The 25,367-nt window shown below is 41.8% G+C and overlaps 1 protein-coding gene across 12 annotated transcripts in view; it reads left to right on the top strand.

Annotated features, from left to right (window-relative positions):
* Window positions 1–25,367, top strand: part of TSNARE1 (t-SNARE domain containing 1) — a 461,355-nt gene that overhangs the window by 258,583 nt on the left and 177,405 nt on the right. For all 12 annotated transcript variants that reach the window (XM_048286664.1, XM_048286666.1, XM_048286665.1 and 9 more), the window contains one exon: window positions 15,576–15,648. In XM_048286664.1, coding sequence (XP_048142621.1) covers window positions 15,576–15,648 — 73 coding nt within the window. The remainder of the gene's footprint in view (window positions 1–15,575; window positions 15,649–25,367) is intronic.

The following is a 25,367-nucleotide window of genomic DNA, read 5'->3' as shown; positions in this document are numbered from 1 at the left end:
AGGGGGGGCTGGTTCCTGATATTTCACACTTTGCAAAGGCAGGAGCCACTCTGTGGGCATGGCTTGGGGTCTTTCATGGGCAAAATATGCAAAGGGATGTTAGTTCCGTTTTCTGCTGAGCTGAGGCTGGCTGGACAGTAGCTGCTCATGAAGGTGGCCCAAATTTAAAAGATCAAGGAGCTTTTGGACAATGCTCTCAGGCACATGGACTCTTGGGGCTGTCCTGTGCAGGGCCAGGAGCTGGACTCAATGATCCTGATGGGTCCCTTCCAACTCAGGATATTCTATTATTCTATAATTCTATCTTTTTTGGGTTTGGTTATGGAAACTAAAACGTTATTCAGTTTCTGTTCTAAATTGCCTCCTTATATTATCAACTAAAGAAATGCTGCAGTTGTGTTTGGTACGGACTGGACAGAGAGGAAGACACATCAGTTTATCCCAAAGAGTCATCAAACAGTGAGAACTTATTGTCACGAGCCAAAAACCTAAAAAAAGGGTGTTTCCTCTTGGTTATAGAACTATTTGAACTAATTCAGTGGCCTTTCAGCATTGTTCATTAAAGCCTGATAAAAGTATTTTGATATTACTTAGTATTAATAAAAGTTCAAATATACATGTGGCCTCAAGTTGCACCAGGGGAGGTTTAGGTTGGATATTAGGAAAAATTTTGTCAATGAAAGCGTGATCAGACATTGGAACAAGCTAGCCAAGGAAGTGATGGAGTCATCATCCCTGAAAGTGTTCAAAAAATGAGCAGACATGGCATTTAATGATAAGGTTTAGGGGACATGGTGGTATTTGGTCAAAGATTGGACTTGATGGTCTTGGAAGTCTTTTCCAGCCTTAATGATTCTATGATTCTGTATCATACTCTATGACATATCATAGCATGAGATATGATAGGTGTAGTGCCTAAAGTCCTCTGTGCTGGAAAATAATTTATTTTGGCAATCTGAAATTCCTTGAATGGAAAAAGCAATGAATTATCTCCAGTGTTAACAGTAAACAGCAGCCTTTTCAAGGTACATTCAGTCAGAAAGGAGCTCCCCAGTTCCTCCAGTTCTCTCCCCACATCTCTAGATCCATCCAGCTTTCCCAGTGCTTCATCCTTTGAGCCAGAGACACCAGTGTGTGGCAGGGAATGAGCTGAGCCATCCCCTATTCGAGTCTAGACCCTCACCTGCCTCATTTGCAAATTAAAACAAAATTAAAATAGTCCTCTGAAAGCTAATCTGAACTCAGGGAGCACAAACTGAGCATGATTGAATATAAATGCTTAAAACTTTGTCATAAACTGGAGAGCTGAATCCACATTCTTCCAAATTAGCATTTCCTTGGGGAGGGGGCAATGCAGGTGGGAAGGAAAGCAGGATAACTCACTTCTCTGCTAAGTGACTGGTGGGTTTATAAGTGCAGGAGTATCTGCTCTGTCACTGTAGATGTGCTTGATGGTTTCTAAATGCAGCCCTTGGGACAGGGGCTGGCCGTGGTTTGTTGTCACACACAGCTGATAGATGGCACACTGTTGTCAAAATTCCCTGCTGCAGTTGCCATTGTTCCTTGCTGAAGGGGAGACACTGCTGTCTGATTGTATCTGCTGCTATTTAATGACAGAAAGTGTCTTTGTGGCTATTGATAAGTTGGTTAAAGCTTATTGAGCTTCACCTTTTGTTTTTGTGGACGAGGATGTTTAACAGAGCAGAGATTTGCTGAATTTGTCTTAACTCGGAAAGGCTGAGGGAGAGGTGCATGATTTAATTAGTTTAGTGACTGGAGCTGATGGGAAGTTTGTGGCTGCAGTCTGAAATAGCCCCTCTCTCTCTCTGCTTCCCAGGGTTTGTATTGATTGCATTGAATATTAGACAAGTGGAATTAAGAGCAATCTTTAAACATCATCAAATCCTTTTCTCAGCTCTAAGACAGGATCAACAACCCAAATCATTAACTTCTTATATAGATGTCTCCTGTTGCAGTTTCAGTCCATGAATTTCTGTCATCTGGATGGGAAATATGGAGAACGGGTTATTCCCTTCCTATTTGCAACTGTTCCTCTTTTCAGAAAAGCATTATCACATCTGTTGTGTCCCCCCCACTCCTCCAACCCCACCCACCCTGCTTTTTCTACATTGAAAATCACACGAATTCCTGGTTTTCATATCAGGCTGTGTTTCTAACACCTTTGATCATTCCCATGGCTTTGCTCTGAGCTGTGTCCAGGTGGTCCCCCTGAGATTTATTGCTCAAAATTGGACACAATATTTTATCTCACAAGTACTAGCTTTGTCCCCAGCACCCCTCAGCACCTTTGCTTGATTATTTATTTCCTTTTTGAGGACTTCTGCCTGGGAAATTGCCTCCTATTCCCTATGTCTAACTGTAGAACTTTGTGTTTTCATTATTTGGCTTCACCCTTTTTCCTTACAGTGTTTCCCCATTTCAACAAGATCCCTTTGAATTCCAATAATATCTTCTGACAGGCTCAAAATATGTCTGTGCTTCACTGCACCTTCTTATTTATGAACTGTCCTTTCTATGCCATCACCTAAACCATTCCTGAAAAATATTGGTCAGTCCTGGATCCAGGAAAACCACAAGAACTCAGGGTATCATAAAATCCCCTCCCTCACCTGATGCCCACTCTGTTTTTGATGCAGCAGCCCAGGACATGGGTGGCTTTCTTGGCTCCAAGTGCACATGGCCAGCTCATGACCAGTTTTTCATCTATGAATTATTCCCACCTCCTTCTCTGCATGACTGTTCCCATTCCATCACCCAGTTTGTTCAGATTCTGGAGGTTGTCCCTGTCCAGGAGCAGAGCCTTGTATTTGTCGTTGTTGAACTTGTGATGTTGAAGTCCTTTCCGTGCATCCTTGCAGTCCATTACCAAAGAGAATTTACTGATGGACAGTAAATTCTGTAGTAGTTTTAAACTATGACTTCTCAGCCATTTTTTACAATATTTTCATCTAGACTTTGTTTGCTCTACTTGAGTATTTGTCATGTGCTGCTTTTCCCCCTCCTCTGGTGTTGCCTGTCCTAGAAAGGTACCAGGTAATTTTTGACAAATGCACTCTTCTTGCTGCTCATTCTCCTGCTGTGTTTTGTGCATCAGAAAATCATACATTGGATTATTTCCCCCGTCATCTGTACAACTGGGACTGCACAGGGCTGGCATTAAGATGTCTGGCCTCTAATTCCCAGACTTTTGGATTTTGCACTGTTCAGACACTCTCTTTTCTCTCATTTCTCTCTTCTGGAAATTCAGTTGATTCCCTATGAATTTTCAGTTTACAGCTCTAAGGTTGTCTCAATATTTCTCGAAAAATTTCACCTTAGAATTTATGAGTCCTAGACAGTTTGAAAATACCTAACCCTTAATCTGAGCTCCACAATCCCAGTGTCGGCTCCCCATTGATTCTGAAGGGAGCCAGGGTAAATTGCTGAGCAGTAAATGTAGAAGACATCAACATATAATTTCCCCGTACAACCCTACACTATAAATAATGCCTCCTTCCTCTAGAGATCAAAATGACCCAGACTTTGTTCTGTGAGAGCATCTTCCCCATCTGCCAATGACACATAAGCAAAACTGTCAAAATGAAATGAATGATTAATTGCTTGAATAATACCTCCTTTGATCGGAGAGCAAGCTGCTTGTTGTTCAGACCTGTAATTTTAATTACTGGATGGAACTGCAATTCACAATTTTGATGTGAGAATGAACATGAGATTTCTGGGTTTGGGGTGGAAGACACCAGCTGTTATTGTACTGTTTCTGCAAACATGAGAGCTCCAATGCCCACAGCATGAGCAACAAACAGGAGGAGCTAGAAGCCATTGTGCCACTGGAAAACTGTGATTGGAAACAGCGTGGGATGACTCACACAACCAGAGTGCTGCAATGGATGGCTGTAAACTCTTCAGAAGGGACAGACAAGGGAGGAGAGGCAGTGGGGTAACCCCTGTGTCAATAGGGCTGAGTGTTTATGGGTCAGAATCTTGGGGAAGGCCAGATATCCTGGTGGGAGTTTGTTACAGAGCACCCAGCCAGGATGAAGACATGGATAAATTGTTCTAGAAGTATCTGGGAGAAGTCCCATGATCGCTGGGCCTTTGTTCCCATGGGTGAATTCAATTTAACCAGATGTCTGCTGGAAATACAACACAGCAAAGAGGAAACAGTCCAGGATGTTCCTGAAGTGTGTAGAAGATAAATTCCTGACACAGCTAGTGAGTGAGCCAACTAAAGAAGCTGTGCCACTGGACCTGTTGGATAGTTTTAACCAGCATTTGGAAATTTTCAACTGGATACTGAGAACAGACAGTTGGAAAATAAAGTGAACTGTCACACAGCCTTTAGTGTCTGCCTTAAACGTTGGCACCTTTTATATGATAAGAAGGTGTGTGAGAAATGAGAGCATTTTGGCCTCCTTTTTCTATTAGAATTTTGGAGGTGATCCAGAAGGAAATAAATGAGGAAGAAGTATTAAGTATAATTTATGAAGAGAGATTACAGGAATTTACCAATTGCAGGCTCAGAAAGTGCAGCAGTGATTAGTTGAGCCATGATGACTGTGTAGAAATACTTGATGTGTAATAGCATTGAAAAAAGGGTAGAATAATTTAAAATATTAAGGTTGAAGGTAGTAAAAAATTACCAGGTAGTAACTAAGGACAGAGAGAAATAAATTAAATATTAAGAAAAAAACCCTTGAACAATGAGATGAATCATTTTGGATATAATGGATATTTTTAAAATGGACAGTCTCTTGTGTATAGAATGGAGAATAAAACCATGTGAGGCTATTTGGAAGAGTCAGCTTGCAGGAGGCGATACCCATCAACCTTTCTTTTCTGAGCCTTTTAGCTACAGCTGTAATTAATTTTTCCTCAGACATCTTTACTCAGCATTTGTGCCTTTTAGGTAACCTGCACTGTTGACTGAAAATACGTAAGAAAATTGTCAGCAGCATTGCCTGCAGTCCACAGAGCCAAAATCTGGACGAGCCTACAAAGACCGTAGCATTTGGCTTTGGAATGCACACGGAAATGTAAAGCAGAGAGGGTTTTTTAATTGTATGGAACATGTATCTTCTTTTTGCCCAGTTTGCACCATTGAGGAGAAGGTGAACTTTGGGCAGACCTTGGATATGGAGTTACTGGTGGCCTGGACAGCCATACCACTTTTTTTGGCTGTGCCTCTTCAGTCTCCTGAAGAAAGAGGACAAGAGCTCTCCTCTTGAGAGACCCCACCTGGAGCTATGGGACCCCCAACACAAGAGAGATGTTGACCTCTTCAAACAAGTCCAGAGGGGGCCACTAAGCTGATCAAAGGGCTGAAGCACCTCTGCCATGGAGACAGGCTGGGAGAGCTGGGGGTGTTCAGCCTGTGGAAGAGAAGATTCCAGGGAGAGCTTAGAGCCCCTTCCAGTGCCTAAAGGGTCTCTAAGAGAGCTGGAGAGGGACTTCGGACAAGGGATGGAGTGACAGGACAAGGGGAAGTGGCCTTGAGCTGAAGGAGTGTAGGTTTATTTTACATATTAGGAGGAAATTCCTTCCTTCAAGAGTGGTGAGGCACTGGAAGAGGTTGTCCAGAGAAGTTGCGAAGGCTCCTTCCATGGAGGTGCTCAAGGTCAGGCTGGACTGGGCTTCGATTAGCCTGGTCTAATGGAAGGTGCCCTGTCCATGGCAGGAGGTTGGAACCAGATGATCTTCAAGGTCCCTTCCAGCCCAAACCCTTCTCTGATTTTATGATTCCAACCTTCAGTGACCTCTGTAAGAGATTGCGACTTCCTTCTTCTCTTGCACCAAACCCATGAACTCCATTTATAAGGACTGAGTTGTCTCCAAACTCTGTACAGGGCACAGCAGTTTCAGCCATTTCTAAACAGAGAATTGGCAGCATAGCAGTGAATTGTAAAAAAATGCTGCGTATTTCCCTTGTCCCTTTGTCTTTCTCCTTTCAGTTAAAGTTAGATGTTCTTTTTTAATTTGTCAAGAATAAATAGTGCACCTAAATGAATCACTCTGTTGATAGCTGCAGATCAGACTCTGCAATCAGTATTTTATTTAAGTAAAATAATTGAGCAGCAATTGATAATACATGACAGCTTAAAATTGCTCTAATTGCTTGGCTTCCCAGAACACTCCTAAAAAGAAAATGAATTCCTCCTTTGTATTTTTTTCTGGCTGCATGACCCTCATGGAAATAAATCCAGAGTGGAGAATTAATAGTGCTGCAAACAAAGTGTAGAAAGTGTTGAAGTTTTTGTCATAATCTTTGCACGGTTTCTATTTTTGAAGATAACATACCACCTGCAATAAACTGCCTTTCCTGGGGCTGGTATCAGTCAGGGTGATAGATTACAAATACTTCCCTCACCACTGCTATTAGTTCATCCATTGCAGCCTGGGGCAGGAAGCAGGAGATGCTAAAGGAAACGTCAGTGTGGAACAAACTGAGTTTGGAGTTGCTTATGGATTTCCATATCTTTGGTGACTTGGTACTCAGGAGACCTTCTTCTGAGCAGCTGCAAAAAAGTGTAGCTGTAAATGTTAAATGCATTTTATTTTATTTTATTTTAAAAAGACTAAGTGTCCCCAACAAGCATTCTTATTGCATATAAAAAAATAATAACTTTTTTTTCATAGGTTGCTGTAAGAACTCATATATCTCACTTTTTGCAGTTTGCTGCTGTAGAGACCAATGGCTCCACGGAGCTGTTGGAGAGCAAAATAAATGTGCAATGCAGACAAATAGTTCCTGTTGGACAGGTACCTACCACATGAAGCACTCGGTGACAATTGCATCAAATCACTGTGGTTATTGCCCAGCTCTTGCAGAAAAGAAAGGATCTGTTGCTAATAAAAGCCTTTTCCTGGGCAAGGCTCTGGATTACTGTGGGTGGACAATTCTGCTCTGGTTTGCATGGCTTTTATGTTTACCTTTTGTATTCCATTTAATTTTTTGCTTTTGGAGTGTCAGGCCAGCAAATTTCACAAACCCTAAGCTACAACATATATTTGAAATACAAATGGATATCCTCCTCTATTGGGAGAACCTTCATCTTCACTGAGTGTTTTTATTCCTGGTCTACAAAGGCCACAATGTCAGGCACTTCATTATCTCTGCTCACCTGGGGTCTTTCATGCAATTACTTTTGTGCCATTTGATTAGCCTATATACATACATGAATTAACTCAGAATGGACTCCTTAATTCAACTCCAGGGAGCTGGAACAGGTGAGAAGGCAGAAAATTCCACAAAAACCTTCCTAGCATATCAGAAAACAGAAGCAATATTTCTGATCTGTGAGTCTCTTTCATATCCAGCCCAAGGGTTTGTTGGAAAAGCAAGGATATTAATCTTTCTTTGGTGGTAAAGCAGATAGAAACTTGGCTGTAGGAGAGCAAAAGTTTGGATTTGTAGTATGGGTGCAGAAACTTTCTTTTGCAACCATGAGAAAATAAATCATAGGATCATAGACTGCTGTGGGTTGGGACCTTAAAGATCACCCTGGTCCAACTCCACTGCCATGGATCTGGTTGCTCAGGGTTGTTGATTACAAATATGCATTGTAACATCCCAGAATCATGTTCCAGCTGTGCTAACAAGGTACAGGAACATCAGACATTCAGTAAAGAGAAATAAAATTGCAGCACATTCCCATTTGGAGAGCAGAGCTGGTGGTCACTCTGGAGAGTAATGAAATCACTTCCTTTCCTTAGTTTGTGGATCTCCCTTCCTCTTTCACTCTTTGTGGACTTTATGAGTGTCTGGTGGAAGAGGAGAGTGGTGGGGCTGAAAGAAGGGCAGGGCACTGCAAAACATGTAAATTCACATGCTCTTCTCCATCATGGATGATTTTTGAAACTTTCTCCATTTGCCCTTCACCTCGAATTTGTAGCATAATTCCTTTGTTATCCACATCTCTCTGTCCCTCTTCTTCACCCTTGTGAAACCCGATCTGGAGCACTGATTCCAGCTCTGGAGTCCTCAGCACAGGAAGGAGATCAACCTGTTGGAACAGATCCAGAGGAGGATCATAAAGATGATTAGAGGGATGGAAAATGTCTCGTATGGGGAAAGACTGAGAGAGTTGGGATAGTTAAGCCTGGAGAAGAAAAGGTTCTGGAGTGACCTGGTGGTGACCTACCTGAAGGAGGCTACAAGAAAGCTCAAGAGGGATTTTTTGCATGGGCATGCAGTGATGGGACAAGGGGGAAAGGCTTTAAACTGACAGAGGACATGTTTGTATTAGATATTAGGAAGAAATTCCTGGCTGTGAGGGTGGTGAGGCCCTGGCACAGGTTGTCCGGAGAAGCTGTGGCTGCCTCATCCCTGGAAGTGTCCTGGATGGGGCTTGGAGCAACCTGGGGCAGTGGAAGGTTGTGGATGCTAAAAAGAAGGAGCAGAGGAATTTTCCAGCTGCTGAAGCATTTTGTGAAGTTTTCCTTTCTCATGCTTTAGCTGAGAAACAGTGGAAGACAGTTCTGTAAACTAACTCTCTATCTCACACCTGCAGGGCTGTTGTGAGAACATAGTGGAATGTTTTGGTTCACTGGGAAAAATATTTTGAAATTGGGTGTTATGCCTTTCAGCCAATCCCTCTGGGAGGCGGATGGTCAAACATCCAATGGTTTTATGCCACCCTTGCGGATAAAGCTATAAAAGCTGAATTATATAATTAAATATAGCCATTTCTGGCCTTTGAACCCTATCCCGGACTTGTGTCATTTCTCGCCATCCCTGGGGACAACAGTGACAGAAGGTGTCCCTGCCCATGGCAGGGGTTGGAACTGGATGATCTTTAAGGTCCCTTCAAACCCAAACTAAATTATTCTGTGACTTTATGATTCTGACACAACTGTCATATCTCAGTTTTCTGATGTGACCCATTCCTGCTCACATCACTCCTGCTCTCCCTGGTATCAAAGCTATCACAGCATTAACTTGAAGACAAAATGGAATCAACACAGCTTTTTTTTTTTGGGGGGGGGGTTAAAATTAAGCAAAGCAAACAAATTTTTCCTTTCTTTTCTTTTTTGTTTACTTGCCTGTTATCAGATCATATCAGTGTTCATGCTTATTTTACACCAGAGTGTTTAGCCAGGAAAATGAAGCCTGAGATTTAAGGTATGTTTTCTGCTACTGTAGACAGAAATAGGCTGTGTTTATATCTCTGCAATCTGCTAAGCCTCAAATGTGCATTTAACACCTGGTGTATGTTCAGGGCAAGTTAATCTTAAAATTATTAGTTGTCTCTCTATATCCAGTGGCTGTTTATACAGGTGGGAGTGTTCGTGGTACATGAGAATACATGTGCTTATGTGCCTGTATAAATACTGACATGCACGTACATACAGGAATTCACCTTTACAAACTGAAGAATTTAAATGAAGTTTGGGGTGTTAATTAATTTGAAGATCAGAATCAAAGTCGGTAAAAAGAATGCTTTATGTGATCTTTGATGCTTTATTATATTTCCCAAATATAAAGTGAGGATTTTGACTCAAAAAGCAGAATTATTGATGACCTCCTCCATTAACACATCTCCTATTTCCAGATCCAAAGGGTTTTAAAAAAGACAAGCTACCTCTTCCTATGTTTGTATTATTATATTTCCCTTAGACAAGCCTGACAAGGGACAATGACTTTAAACCAGCACAAGGCACGTTTAGATTGGATATTAGGAAGAAATTCTTCCCTGTGAGGGTGGGGAGGCCCTGGCACAGGTTGCCCAGAGAAGCTGTGGCTGCCCCATCCCTGGAAGTGTCCAAGGCCAAGTTGGATGTGGCTTGGAGCAACCTGGGATAGTGGAAGGTGTCCTTGGCCATGGCAGGGGATGGGATTGGATGATCTTTAAGTTTCCTTCAACCCAAACCATTCTGTGATTTTATGATTCTGATTCCATGATGATACAGCTGGAAGGATTTGTGACCCTGTGGGGGACCCACATTAAAAACTGCACCCATGGGAAGGACCCAGGTTAGAGCAGTTTGTGGGGGATAGTCTTCCATGAGAGGGACCCCACAATGGAGCTGGGAATTAAGGGAGAAGGAAGAAATGTGTGATGAACTGACCACAGCCCTCATTCCCTATTCCCCTGTGCCACAGTGGTGGAGGAGGGAGTGAACTTGGGGGTGAAGTTAAGTCCAAGAAGAAGGGAAGGCTGGGAAGAAGTGTTTTAAGATTTAGTTTTACTTTTCATTACCCTCCTCTGATTTTCACTGGTAATAAACGAAAATGATGTCCTCAAATCAAGTCTATTTTGCCCATGACAGTTACTGATGACTGATCTCTTCCTGTCCTTATCTCACCCCACGAGCCTTTTGTTGTATTTTCTCTCTCCTGTCCAGCTGAGGAGGGGAGTGACAGAGCAGCTTTGGTGGGCACGTGGCATCCAGCCAGGGGCAGAATGAATAAAATAGCAGCTGGCAGCGTGCAGGATCTCTGTACTTATCCCTGGTGAGGTGCCCTCTGCAATGGCCTCGGCTCTGTCTGATGAGCTCCAGGCATCTCACCTCCCACAGCCTCCCCATTTGGCTTTTGGTGGACAGGAACCCCCTTCCTGTTGTGTTTCTTGACCTGGTGTCCCCAGGTAGGTGCTGGACTTGCATCCCAAAGCTCAGCATGCCTGCTTTAATTATGCAACACAGTTCTACACTCCCTGAGATGACACAGACCTCTAAGACAGCAAAAGAGAAAGGAAATGCACACAGGCAAGAGAGAGAGAGAGAAACTCCACACTCTGGCTGTTGTTGAGTCCCAGAGGAGATCTAACTCAGTCTGTAATTGCTGTTCTGGATAGTTTCTGCCCTCAAAACAATTTTCTGCTGGTCTGTTGTTGCTTAGGCTGAATCAGATTGATTTATTGAATGTCATTTTTTTCTCCCCACCCATAGACAAGAGGAAAATATTTGTTGAAAGGCTGTTGCAGCAAGATTTAGTTTCTGCCCATCTTGCATCAGAAGCTTGCTCACATTTTATATTATTTTTTCCTTTTCCTTTCCTTCCTCTGTCTCTCAGAAAGGAATGAGGACAGACAAACACCATGCTCTGATTTGTCTTTCCATGTCCATACATGGTGGACCACAGGAGATGCCCCACGGGTGTTGCAGATGGGACAACACACGAGAAACATCTCAGCATCTCTTTGGTAAAACATGACAGACACTACAAAGAGCTGTTGGTTGGGGTTTTTTTCTTGTTTCTTTATTCTTTTCCCCAAAGATAACAAGCACAAGGGTTTTGTTTTGCTTTATTGTGTTTTGGAGTGCTTCCATGTGCAGAAATACACACCTGGGCCTTATAGGACATCTTTCAGCATCTCCTTGAGGTTTATTTTATAGTTCTCCTGGCTGCTTGCTGCAGAGTAGATGATGGGTCAGAATGTCACCTCGCTTGTAAAAACTCAGCAGCTCCTGAATATTGAGGCAGCAATTAACTTAAATGCTAATTTATAGTCCTTTAAAAAAATGAGTGGCTGATTTGTGAGTAAATACAAAAGCGCATATGCTAAATAGGATAGACCACTGAGACTTTTGATCCCATTTTTATACAAACCTAAGGCAAACATTCCTAGAAATTAGTGTGACTCTTCCCTTGAGGACCTGAGCTGACACTGATAGAGGAGGCTGGGATCTGGCTCCATGTGAGAGAGGAATTATTGACTACACAGATTTATTCTGTGTCCTTCTGAGGAGAGCATGCTCCCCTCTCTGGTTTATTTAACACCATTCCCATGGCTGGAATACAGCAGTGTCCTTAGGAAATCATTAAAGGCAGGGTTATGTTGGAAGTTTTCAGTGTGAGTAAATCTTCACCCCACGAAGCATGAGAGTGGAAGAGAGAAGAGGTTTGCTTCTTTGCTGTCTTGGAAAAACTTCAGTAATGCTCATTACGTGGGGAAATGGGCTGCTGGGACTTATTGTTCTCACATTGGTGACAATGTCTGGGTTTTATAACCCAACTTGCTCACAAATTAATTTCAAAAATGCTGAAATCTCTATCTTGTTAAAGCAAAAATTTGAAATTGAAATTTCTGGTTTATCTGCAAAATCATATTTCCAACCATTTTTGTGTCAGGTTTAGAAATTTAATTTTTTTCCCAAAATCTCAGTACTATGCAGTGACATTATTCTCTTGTTGAGTCAGGTTAAATTATTCAAATAGTCCTGCCTTTTTAACCCAGTGCTTTCTGTTAAGAACTTCCCAAACTAATTTTCCCTAGTGAGAGTTAATCCTCTGGAACTTAGGGGCCTCAAATTCTTTCACATCTCTCGTTTTCTTCTCTATCACTTCTCTGCTTTTTTGGCCATCTTTAGCTACTGCCATTTCATTTTATTGTTGACTAGTTTAATTCTTTTTGTTCCAGAATGGATGATATTAAATCCTGTCAACTAATCTGAACAACGGATTTCTCCTTTTGGGGGAAAAAAGAAAAGTAAAGAGGATTTATATGGAACAGTTTAAACCCGTCTCCCTCTTGCTGCAGAATACACTGAATGAATTGTCGCCAGACAGGAAAGGCTGGTGTTAATTAAAACCTAGGGAGCCCCAGCCTAGTTAGCTGGCAGGGAGACAGAATTTTGGGAATGGTGGTGGCTGCTGCACTGCTGGATTCTGTGGAGTCAGAGATTTATGAGGAGCTGTATTTCATTGGGAATTCTGCAAAGTGTGTGCAAACATGGGAAACCAAAGGCAATCTGATTTTCCTAACAAACTCTGATGCCTGGAAGTTCAGAGGTACTTGGGGATGGAGCAGACCTGGCAAGAAGGAGCAGGAGCTTAGCTCCAAGGTATATTCCATTATGGAAGGTCTTTATTTCTGGGTATTTTTCTTTCTTCTATTTCTTCCTTTGTTTTCCTGACATATATCAAGGACTTTGAAACTTCACATTGCCAGGTTAAATTATTCAACAGATTTCTTCCTTCAGGTCAGATTTTTTTTTGTTCTCTGTGCTTTATAACTCACTCCTGTTTGCTTTTCCTTAAGTGCAGTAGTCACAGCGTTTCCTGCCTCACAACTCAGCGCTGGCTCTCACTGATGCATATTTGCTAAACAGTAATTTAAAGTGTTATTGCAACATTATGGAAAGGATCTCTACTCTGCAGCTGCAGATGGCTGGTTCTTCCCAAGCACCTGAATACAAATGGCAAAGCTGAACTGGCACCGTTCACACACAGCATTGAATTTCCTTTCTCATCCTTCCCTGCCTCATGTAATATCTGGGGATCAGGACACAGACAGCCCAACTCCTCATGGCTAAATTAGCTGGGAAGGGCCCTATAAGAAGTCAGTGTATCATCTGTTTTATTCCAGTGGAAATGCTTGGGGTGGGTGAAGGCCATGTATAATTCAATGTATTGCAATAAACTCTGTCTAAACAAATGTACATGCAAAAATGTATTTGTGAGTTTTAAGCCACCTTCACTTAAAGTGCTGAAAAAGAAGTACAACAAAATAAAGCAGATTGAAGTGCAGAAATGATTGTGTTTATATTGCAAAGAACAGAAACCAAAAATTATGTCAGTAACAATTTAGCCAAGACAGAAAAATCAGCATTCTGGGTTTTTTTAGTATTATTATTTTTTTGTTTGTATTTTCCTTCATCATCTTTTGCAAAGCAGTTAAACAAGAGCAGAACAACACATTAAAGTTAAATCACAATTCTTCACATTTTGCTAAACTTTAGCTTTCTCCTTTGAAATACTTTCACAAAAAGCTCAGAAAACTTCCCTACACAAAACAAAAAATCACCACTAATTTCTCCTCATTTCCCAGCAATGATTTACTAACACAGTGCTCAAGTACAATCTCAAGTTACTTAATCTTCATTGTTTTGCAAAATATTCTGCAGTATTTACAAGTTAGGAATAATACCATCCATAATTAAAGCTTCATTATGCTTGACAAGGGAAGGAATGAAGTGCATTTTGGTGGGGGGAGTCTTTGGTGGGGGGAGTGTTTTTTGCTTTATTATGATTTCTCACAGCTTTTTCAATCTTTTGTTTTTCCTACATCTTCAGTCATTCAACAATTTGGTGTATTCTACCACTCACAGTGGGACTCCCAGACCTCATTTTAAATTGATGCAGTTCTATTGCATTACGTGTTCAAGTGTTATGCCAGTTATATTCTCATAGCAAACTTCAGTAGGAGGACATGAATTCATTTTGCACCATTTTCTAAACTTCCTAGTAGGGAAACGGAGTCCTTTAAAAAGTGTGGTGGCAGCAATTGGATCTTTTGGGATGAACATGGAATCACAGAGTGTGTCAGGCTGGAAGGGACCACAGTGGGGTCATCTGGTCCAACCTCTCCATTCCAGCGGAGTCTTCCCAGAGCACATGGCACAGGATTGTGTCCAGACAGCTGAGAAACTTATTATCCTGCTCTGATTTTGTTAGTAATAAATTCAATTAATAACTGTCTGTTTTGCCCATGATAATATTTGCAGGAGGAGATCTCCACGTTCTTAACTCATGAACCCTTCATTATATTTTCCCTCCCCTGTCCACTTGTGGAGGGGAGTGAGAGAGCAGATTTGGTGGGTGCCTGGCATCCAGCCATGGTCAAACCACACACAGGGTTCCATGGACTTACAGTTTGCCAGACAGTCTGTGGAATCTCCATCCTTGGAGGCAGACAAAACTATGGCCCTGAGCAAACTACATTAATTGTCTGCTCTGAGAAGGGCTGTTGGGCTAAATAATTTCCAGAGTTTCCTGCCCATTTCAATGTTTCTGCGATTCTCTGATTTGTACAGCTGAAAAAAAGAATACATCCTGTTTTAGTGTTGTTTTTTGTGCTCTGGTAATGTTCCCTTACTGGTAATGCATTTAGCAGTGTCTATATTATTATGTCTATTATTGCTAAATTAATTCTTTTTACGAGAGACAGTGTCATATGATGTCAACATATGCTCACATTTGCTCCTTTATATGGTGAGTGTTCAGAAATGAAGGAAACAAACTCATGGGTAATTTGCTGTGTTTTCACAGAGAAAATTTCAGAGCTGAATGTCGTTGCTTTTTTTTTTTTTTTTTTACTACTTGAAAACGTATAAATGAATCTGTTCATGAAACAGCTCTTTCCTTATTGCCCTAGCAATAGGGAGTTTTTGATTGTATCTCCATCAGTTTATGAATAGCATCAGATGGATGCTGTGCTGAAGATGGCCTTTTTCTGTGTAGGAGAAAACAGTCTGAATGGAGGAACAGCCTGCGTCACCAATAACTTTTTTAGAAAGAGAAGGGTTTGCCACTGTTGTTTTTATTGTTGTTTTTCCTTAGTCCTCCACAATTCTGAAAAGCAGCCATAAAATCTGATCATTTCACTTGTTCCTCTCACAAAGCTTGAGTCAGCTGGCTGACTTAGATCCAGCAAACCATGGCTCTGAGGGACTTTTTTATTTACTATGGGAGCATTACAATTTTCCCTTTTACTTGTACTCCGATGAAGATTTCTGGGTTTGTGTTTTTCTTTGCCAGGCTGGACTGTGGAACGTGCCTTTTATGCTTGGATATTCCCCATTCCTCGTTAATGTTCGGATTTCTGTCTTTTCAGAGTGACATGTTGGATGTGAACCAGATCATCAAAGACCTGGCCTCCATGGTGCATGAGCAAGGAGACACAATAGGTAGGTGTCACATGAAAATTATGGGCTTTATTACCCTCTGCCACCATTCCAACGTGATCTTGTCCCTCACGAGCAGCCCTTTGTTGATGCTGTGATTATTTTCCCTGTGTTTTGAGCTTTTTGTACATCCAGAGATGTTTTGATCTGACAAGCTGCCCTGTGCAATAAGGTTCTCATGTTATGGACAGTTTGCTGGTATATTTAGCATAAAATAGAATTCACAGGGAGATAAATCCATTCCCTTTAGACTGCAAAAAGGAAGATGGAGAATATATAACATTAACTGGAAAGGGATCTAATTCTTCCTTTCTACCTGGAACTGTAATTAAAAAACAATAGTAGTGGTAATTATTATTATGAGTATTGATGAAACTAGAGAAAATTAAGCAGCTTTTTGTTTCCAAATAGAATTTTCATTCCACATAGCAGGGTGTGTCTAATTAAATTTACAGAAGCCTGACATCAAGATGTGCTCATATACAGTCTGAAGTTTCTACCTATTAGTTGATCTCCTCCTGTTCTCCAGCTACCAATGACTAGGAAAAAACCGGATGGAGGAAACTGGGAAAAGAGATGAGAGTGACCCCTAGTCCTATCTTTAGAAGCGCCCCATCACTGAGAGCCACCACTTTTTGTGAAAAGAGAAATAAAACACTTTAGATCAGCTCCCTCTGACCTTTGTCTTTGTCACTGCTCTTTTCTGATGAAGAAAAATCGGACTTTTTTTCTGTCTCTAATTTTGTGTATGCACAATAATAATATGTGGTACTTCTGAAACAGCCTACTTCCAAATTTGAGAGCTAATAGTCCTAAAGGCTCGTTGAGGGACCTAAACTCCAGAGGAGCAAGGTTTGTGGGGCTATTTCTCACCTCAAGTCTCAGCTGGAGTTCTCACTGGTGCTCCTGGGAGCAGGAGCAAGCCATATGCAGACCTTTAAAGCAGAAACTCTCCTCTTCTGCTTATTAATCATTCTGGATTTCTTTGCCAAGTTCATACCTTTGCAAATTTCCATTAGCATAAGATACAAGAACTACACCCCTCTGAGAAACACCACTCGGGTTCACAGGGGCAGGAAAAAATCTAAATTATATTTAAAATAAGTTTTTTGTATATTTTCTTCTTTTTTGCTACTTCTTTTCCTTTTTTTTTATTTTTTCTTTTTCCCTTAATGCTGGTTTGAAAGCTTATTTTTGTACATGGATAACTTTGGAGCCTGATTCATCTCTAAAAGCACATCAGATGCTAATGCCTTGAGGGACATGACAACATACATCAACTAGCTTCAAGATCCTCACAACTCCTTTTCTTAAGGCAATATTTATTATTTTAAGATGTTACCCATGCACAGAAGCCATCCCAGTATTAACTTCCCTGTGAGAAGCTGTTAGACTAAGTAGGACATTTTGTTTTTGAGCCAGCATAAGGTTTTTGTGGGGTTTTTTTGTTGTTGTTCTTCTTCTTCCTCTTAGACTCCAGCAGATTTTTAACAGGTTTTTTTGACTATCTTTTAATCCTGACAGCCAATCAAGGTATCTTCCCAACCAATTGCTGAAGGGTCCCACTGTTTATCTTCTGACATTCATATTACACAAAAGTAAGTGAGGTGAAGAATCAGGAGGCAAGGGATGTTGAAACCCCCACAGTGATAATTTCATGATGACAAGAGACAGCTCTCTTGGCACTTGTTTTATTTTTTTTTTTAAGTCTGTTCCTCTGACATGCATGGAATGAAAGCTCTGTGTGCGCTTGTTTAGGAAACGCAGGGAAGACACAAACCAGGGAATATGAGATGAGCCCCTCAGCAAAATGCTCCCAACGAAATCCCCTCTCTGGTTCACCTGAGCTGGGGAGAATTGTGGGGAGAGTTTGTCTGGCCTGTGCATGGCACAGGCAGAGTAACCCGTGCTTCTTGCAAAAACCTAAAAGGAGTTTTTTCTGGCATGTGGGCCAGTTCCTTAAGGAACACCTTGATAATGCTCCCTAGGGGAGAGAGCAATTTCTGTCATGCAGGAAAGAAATAAAATGCAGACTTGGGAGAGGATATCTCTGTTATTTTATACCTTCTGCAAACAAACTCTGTGCCCAAGTTCCTGGTCCTGGCATCTTTTTGGTACAAATATTTAATTATGCATTACCGTATCAGTGAGCCCAAGCCTCTGAAACCAAAACAAACCAATGGCCTGGGTTAGCTGGGAATCAGCAGTCTCCCCAAAACAATCCTGCAGGAGCTCCTGGCAAAAGCATCCCAGTGCAGCTTCATCACATAGGCTGCTCGTGAGGGGAAAGAGAGCAAGGAGGAGGACACTAGTGGGACAAAGCAATAATTGGCTCTAGAACTGGTGTTGGTGACATGGTTTGGGTTCAATGGAACCCTGTCTGCAGATTTGCAGCTGCTTGGGAGAGATGGGATCCACTACATAAGGAGGACTTTAGTAATGATGGGGGAGGGAGGGTGTGACCAGCAGTCCCTGCCTGGCAGCAGAGGACAGGATTGCTGAGAAAAGGACATGGGGTGATGTGACAGGAAAGGTTCCCAAAATCATCAAAATGGGGTGTGGGCAGGGTCACCTTCAGACCTGGAAGTGAGCAGGGAAGTTGCCTACCAGGCACCACCATCATGGACAAATATCCCAAATCCTCTGCAGGAACTGAAGATTCTGTGGTGCTAAATGCACAAAGTACAGGGAATAAACCTGAGGAGTTAGAGATCTGTGTGAAGTTGCAGAGCTACAATTTTGTTGGGATCATGGAGATGTGGTGGGTTGGCTCTCGTGACGAAGTGTTGCCTTGGAGGAATACAGGCTCTTTAGGAAGGATAGGATAGGAAAATGAGGAGGAAGAGTTGCCCTTTATGTGAGAGAGCAGCTGGAGTGCATGGCATGCTGCCTGGAGATGGATGAAAAGCTGGTGCAAATTTTATGGGTCAGGATTAAAAAGAGGACAGGCAAAGTGGATGAGGCCCTTTACAGACAGACAGGAACAGCCTCACCTTTGCAGGTTCTGGTCCTCACAGGGGATTTCAACCACCTCAGCATCAGTTGGAAGGACAACACAGCAGGGCATAACTATTCCATAACTATTCCTGGCATGCATTGAGGACAACTTTGGGGATCTGATGGACAAATGGCAAGATCTCCAGATGGCCAGAAGAGGTTCATCTCCACTAAACTTTACTGTCATGGTAGCAGAAGGATTCTGCAGCCAAAGCATTCAAGGATTAAAGGCTTGGCACTGTGAGAAGAAAATTATGTTGGAGGTGATTGCAGCTGCAACAGTCCCTCCTTTCCATACTCATAGATGTCCACTCAGCTGAAATGTAAGTTCCCCAACAGCCTGAAACATTCCCAGTGTTTCACGCTGAACATCTCTGTTTTGATGTGCGAGCTTGTACTTTGGTCGTACTGGGATATGTAGGCAAACTTCCATGGAATCAGTTTTGTGACTGGTGTTAGGGAGAAGAGAATCCTTAAATCCTCAGTTCCTCTGAAGAAAGTGTCAACAACACAAATGCAAATATTTGTATTGAAACCTGATGAAAGCAAGTGCACATTTGTCCACTTTTCTAGGCTTCTGTTTGTCTTGTAACCAAGAACAAAATTGACCTGAATAGGAATGAGTGCTTATTTTTTTTGCCCGAGGCTAAAGGAAATGCTGTCCTGTGTTTTAGAAGAGCTCTTTTTCCATCTTACCTGTGTATGTAACCTTAGTAGTTATGCCAGAATAACATCCAAAATCTACATTCCTGATCTAAACTGCTTGATTTCAACTTTCACCACTTCTATCACTGTTTACAGCTCAATCGCATTTCTCAAAGCTACAAGGAAAGATCTGAAAACATTTTACAGTTTTAAAAGTGTCACATTTCTGACTCTTTTGAGCAGTTTTGGAAACAAGTTTTTTGTATCTGTAACCTCCCCAACTCCCTAAACTGGGAAAAGATCCCAAGTTCACATAGTGGCCACGTATTTTAACATTGCAAGAACAGAAACACAGGAAGGAATTTACCAGTTCTCTACCTCTTTGTCCAGAATAAATGTAGACAAATCTATCTTTGCGCAAATCTCACTGGCTGAAAGAATCATGGAATCATAGGACAATTTGAGTTGGAAAGGACCTTAAAGATCAACCAGTTCCAACCCTCTGCCGTGGGCAGGGACACCTTTCACTAGACCAGATTGCTCCAAGCGCTGTCCAACCTGGTCTTGGACACTTCCAGGGATGGGAAAGCCACAGCTTCTCTGGGCAACCTGTGCAAGGGTCTCACCATCCTAACAGGAAAGAATTTCTTCCTACTAAACCTACTCTAGTCTAGTTTTGATCCATCCCCCCTTGTCCTGTCACTCCAGGCTCTTGTAAATAGTCTCTCCATCTTTCTTGCAGGCTCCTTTCAGGTACTTGAAGGCTGCATTTAGATCACCACAAACCCTTCTCTTTTCCAGTCCCAATTGTCTCAGCCTTTCCTCTTAGGGAGGGGTGCTCCATCCCTCTAATTAACTTGGTGGCCTCCTCAGAACAGATCAATGTCCTACTGTGTCAAGCTTAAGACTTCCTCAGACTTTCTTTTTAGACCAATACTCATCCAGACTTAGATCTTGGTGCTACTTAGCTTTCACTTCACTTGATTCTTGAAGTCTGGACTTTTTATATCTAAAAATAACTGGGTGAAAAAAATTCTTTATGTGATCTAAAGTTGATGTTTCCTCACTTAACAAACACTTCTGCCTGGTATCTGTCAGGCTGGAGCCCACAGACCTGAAAAAAGAAGTCAAGACATGGCAGCTGCTGCTTTCCTTCAGTCAGGAGGAACTTCTTGATGGGCCAATGTATTCAGTCCTTGAGCAATGCTGCCATTCACTGATGTGCCACACTGTCACTTATTGCCTAGTGATGGTAACAATAGCAATAAACTTCCTTCAAAGGAAAAGATACTTGCATGAATGCAAATAGGTTGCGTATTTTGGAAGCTCTGGGATATGGGGAGGTTTTTTCAGTTTTGTTTTTGAGGGTTTTTTTTTAATATTTTTTTGGTTTTTTCCTGTGAAATCAAGTCCACTTTGTTGCCTTTCTGACCTGAAGGCCGTCAAGAGGGCCCATCAGCACATCCTCCTCCAGTCTGACTGCCTGGATGGCACAGCCAGGAGTCTGCTGTCAGACTGCAAACTGAGCTGGGAAATCATTCAACTGGAGTCTTAACTAAACCCTCCCGAGTTATATGTCTCAGCTTGGGACATCTGCAGAAAATGAGCACATCTTGAGAACAGTCCCCTAACACCTGAATGTAACAGCTTTAACATCTCCAATCAGTTGAATGTCACCTGCAAAGTCTCTCATTTGCTTAAGATTCCTAAGTGATTCTCAGAGGAGGCTGTTATGGGAGCATGTACATTTATGTTCTTATTGGTTCCTGATGGGTTGGAAAATCTTCTCCTGGCTGTGTTGCTTTCAGCGACTTGATACGACCCAGAATGATGTGTCAGTACAGAGCACAGCCCATGCACGAAGGGTACACTGGAGTGTTTCTGAGTCATGTACAATGTATTCCACTTCCCATTCACTTCCTATCAGTGATTGAATGACAGACACAGATCGGCAGGGAATCTGAATCCTTTATTCAAAGGAGTCAGTTGGTTTTATACACTTTCCTAAGGCACGGTATTTCTTTATATGGCGTGACCTATCCCGTGTTGCCACATCAGCAACACACTTTCTCAATGTCCTTTTATGGGATGATCACTCGCTGTTCACCCGCCCGTCAGCTCCCGGCAGACTCCTCTTGGTAGGGCTCTGCCCTGTGACACCTCCTCCCCCCAGGGTCCGGTGGAGACAAGCCTCTGTGTGCCACCATGTGCTCCTTTGTGCTGCCATGTGCCTCTGCAGGCAGGTTTTACAGCTCACAACCCAATTCTATCTTAAAACTCCCTATAACTTCCCAAGAAACTTCCCATTTCTTTGTTCACCTTCAGTATATGCCTTGTCATCAGTTGTGTTTCTCCTAAGTCTAACAAAGCTTTATTGCAAACCACCCCAGCTGCTGAAATTGTATGGTATTATTATTCTTAATTGCCTTGTAGGCAACAATTTGAAAATCATGGTCATTGGGTCACTGGCACAGGTTTCCCAGAGAATCTGTGGCTGCCCCACCCCTGGAAGTGTCCAAGGCCAGGTTGGATGGGTCTCTGATCAACCTGGTCTAGTGGAAGGTGTCCCATGGCAGAGGGTTAGAATGAGATGATCTTTAAGGTATCTTCTAAGCCAAACTAGCCTGTGATTCTATGTTGTGTTTTATACTGCTCTGCTTTCCCTGTTTATCTGGACTGCAGCAGTGGTGGCGTCCACTGAACAGCTCTCTGGACAGGGCTGGGCAGCCTGTAAGGTGCTCAGTGTCATATGAGGCACTGCTTGGTGACCTCTGCTACGACAGAGTTGTTGGAGCCAGGTGTGGACTACTGTGATCTCTGACCGACTCATTTTACTTGAGATAACAAGCAGCACAAAAACTGCATGAACTTTTGTGTTTCTCTCCTCTTTCTGCTCTCTGTGAATGTGATTATTTGTGTCATCCTTTGCATGAGGACTCTCACATTTAGCTCTCATGCTGGCAGTGCTGGTAAGACAGCACATGCTGGCTTACAAGGAGAAGAATAATGGGCGACTCCACACTTGCAAATTTACTAACGCCTAAAGATTTGTCTGCTGTGTTTGCTTCTGTGTTTGACCCTCATAATGTGATTGGGCTGGTATAATTACAGTTAATGAGCCAGCTAATTTTGTACAAGAAGCAAGGCTCTTCCTTCCACAAGGTTTATTGCCACCCGTAGGATTCTTCTCACATCAATTTATCCAGAGCAGTTTTTGGGCTTTTTAGTTAGAACTGCCGCAGTCGCAGTTTCTAATAACACTGCACTTGAGCAGTAAATGTCAGAAAGGCAGAAGCTGCCCAGGTGGGTGGTTTATTTCTGCTGGGAGGTGCAATTCTCTGCCAGACTGTTTGGGAAACATGACTGGTGAAGTTTAAGTAAATCAAAAGAGCCATGTAAAGCAAAAGAGGTCAAGCAAGTTGTAAATATCAGTGACCTTACTTGGTAGGTAAAATATATGATCTTTCCAAGGCAGCAAGCAGAAATAAAATATATTTATTTCTATGAATCCACACCCCTACCAAACTTATTTATTCCTGTGACAAACTCAGAAACTTCTTTCATCAGCAATAGGACTTGATAACTCAGCTGTGTGATGGGAAGTGAGTTTTGTGTTAATTATAGACAGAAGTGGACTTCTGAAAAATGTTGCATGCAAATGAAATTAAGGGATTTATCCAAACTGTGTCAATTCATGAGATGTATTAGATGTATTTGCAGAAAAAATAAAATTTTGATCTTTACTTCTTTTTTTTTATTTGCAAATTTAAAGAAACATATTTTATTTTTCTTTAACTTGGATGTCTTACAGAATTAAAAAAAAAAAAAAATGTACTGAGTGTAAATCACAAGGAAAAGGTTGCCCAGAGAAGTTATGGACTCCCCATCCCTGGAAGTGTTCAAGGGCAGGTTAGATGTGGCTTGGAGCAACCTGGGATAGTGGAAGGTGCCCCTGCCTTTGGCAGGGGGTTGGAACAAGACGACCTTTAAGGTCCCTTCCAATCCAAACCATTCCACAATTCTCTGATTCTATGGAAGGAAAGGGTGTGCTACAGGAAAATATCTGGAACTTCCCATTCAAAGCAATTTGAGCTGTTTTGCTCTGTAAATTGCTTTCAGAGATTATTTGGGGAATAAAAAAATCTGACACACCCATAAATTACTTCATGAAAAAAACCCTGTTGTCAAAATAACTTTTTTTAATCAGAAAAAGAAGGAAATAGGGAAAAAATTTGATCAGGTCTGTTGCCATGATATAAAATCCTCACATGTGCAAATTTTGTGGGTTTAAAGCTAGAGCCTTGGATTGATTATCCCAGGCCATCTGAGAGCATCATATGGGAATTAAGGACACCTTGGATGGGTAACTGAGAGTGTGCAGTGGTCACTGAGTCCAGAACAGGCACCCTCAGGACGCTCGTCACGTGCTGACTCTTCTCCTGTGGCAAACATCAGGAATTTGAGGCCACTTGTCTCTGTAAGAAAGAGCAGTAAACTGCTTTGCAAATGCCACAGTGATAATATTTCTGCACTCTGCCATTTAGCACCGAGCAGATGATAGGAAGTGCCTTATTCTCTGACAGGATGTGTTGTTTCCAATAGATACACACAGGACAATGTTTGAATTTTAAATCCTTGGGAGAGGTATTCTGGCAGGCATGGCAAACCTCTGGCCGGGCAGTACCATTTTTCAGCACATCCATATGTAGCAGATGCTTGACATTTCCAAGATGCATTTCAAGGACAATATAAATCATTCAGGAGAAAAAGTGCTGTAAATTTATGCTGGTGTTCAGCCATTGCCCTGTAGCCACTTTTATTCATTCAGAGCAAGGGGTTTGGGCTGTTGGCTGAAGAAAACCAACAGGAAGAGCTGGTTATGACATTTTAGGGTTCTTCAAATACTCTTTCCAGGCCTGCCTGGAAAATGGTGCTGACTGGTTGTTCAGTGCCTCAGTCCTTACCTCTGAGGGTTGTGATGTGTTGTTGTGTGGAAGAATTAGAGATCTGCTACAATCAGATAGGAAGGTAGGTTCTATCTGCCTTTTTTTGGAAGCAATAACCACAGCTCCTGATGAGTCACAGAGCTGAAAATTGTATTTTCTTGCACCAATCTAAGCCAGTGTGACCCATTTAGCCTGAGTTTAACATATGAGCACAATTATTTTATAAATCCTCTCGTGTGCAGGATTTATAACTCAATGTTTACATTGAAGTTTGCAAATTACTAACCCTGAGCCATTTTAAACTTTGCTCTGGAAGAATTGTCATAGTTTTCCTTCCCTTTAACATCCACAGTTCTGTCTGCACTAAGCCTGAGGGTCTTTTGTTCGTGGAATGACACTCGCTTAAAACTTTCCAAGTACATGGAAATTCGAATGGGCAAAATTCATTTTCACGCTGAAAGCAATTTCCCTCCAAACTTGGCTTTTAATTAGGAAAGAAACCTTTATGTATTACCAAAATACTCCCTTTTTTCCCCCCTTCTTCTTTTTATTGTGCCTCTCAGTATGCTGTATTGATTATTTTTAGCCAGAAGTTGTAGCGATAAAAGAGAGTTAAGCTTATTAAAGTGCTAAAAATAAAACCATACTATGAAAACCTGAAGAGGCCCATTTTGGTTACTGCCAAGTGGGAGCATTTAAAAATTCTCATTCACAAGCTCACTTTCCTGTCTTTAAAGTGGTTTAGCTGAAATTCTGCCTTGTGAAACCAATCCATTGTTGCTGCTGTAAAAATTCAGGTCATGTGAGTGATTCCTTGAAAGATTAGGGCAGAACCCCCACTCCAGCCACTGTCATTCCAGTATTTTCCCATATAAGATTCCTGTTGGTCATTAGAAGGGCTTGATCGCAGGACCCAGATAAATAGCTGGATAGTTGAAAGCTACCTCTTGGGGTCATCATTATTTTCATCTCCGTGTGATAAATGTGTCATAAAATCATAAAAAATTGAATCTAAACCCTGGCTAGCTCTGTCACCTTCACAACTCCTATTGCAATATTGTGTTTTAGATGAAAAATTATAAATATTTTCCTAATTCTCTGATGTATTTGGTTGCAAACACCATGTGCTTTGGT

This window comes from Corvus hawaiiensis, chromosome 26 (assembly GCF_020740725.1).
Source record: "Corvus hawaiiensis isolate bCorHaw1 chromosome 26, bCorHaw1.pri.cur, whole genome shotgun sequence".
NCBI classification, from domain to species: domain Eukaryota; kingdom Metazoa; phylum Chordata; class Aves; order Passeriformes; family Corvidae; genus Corvus; species Corvus hawaiiensis.
The sequence above is the reverse complement of the archived record's forward strand: the minus strand, read 5'-3'. Positions and strand labels throughout refer to the sequence as shown.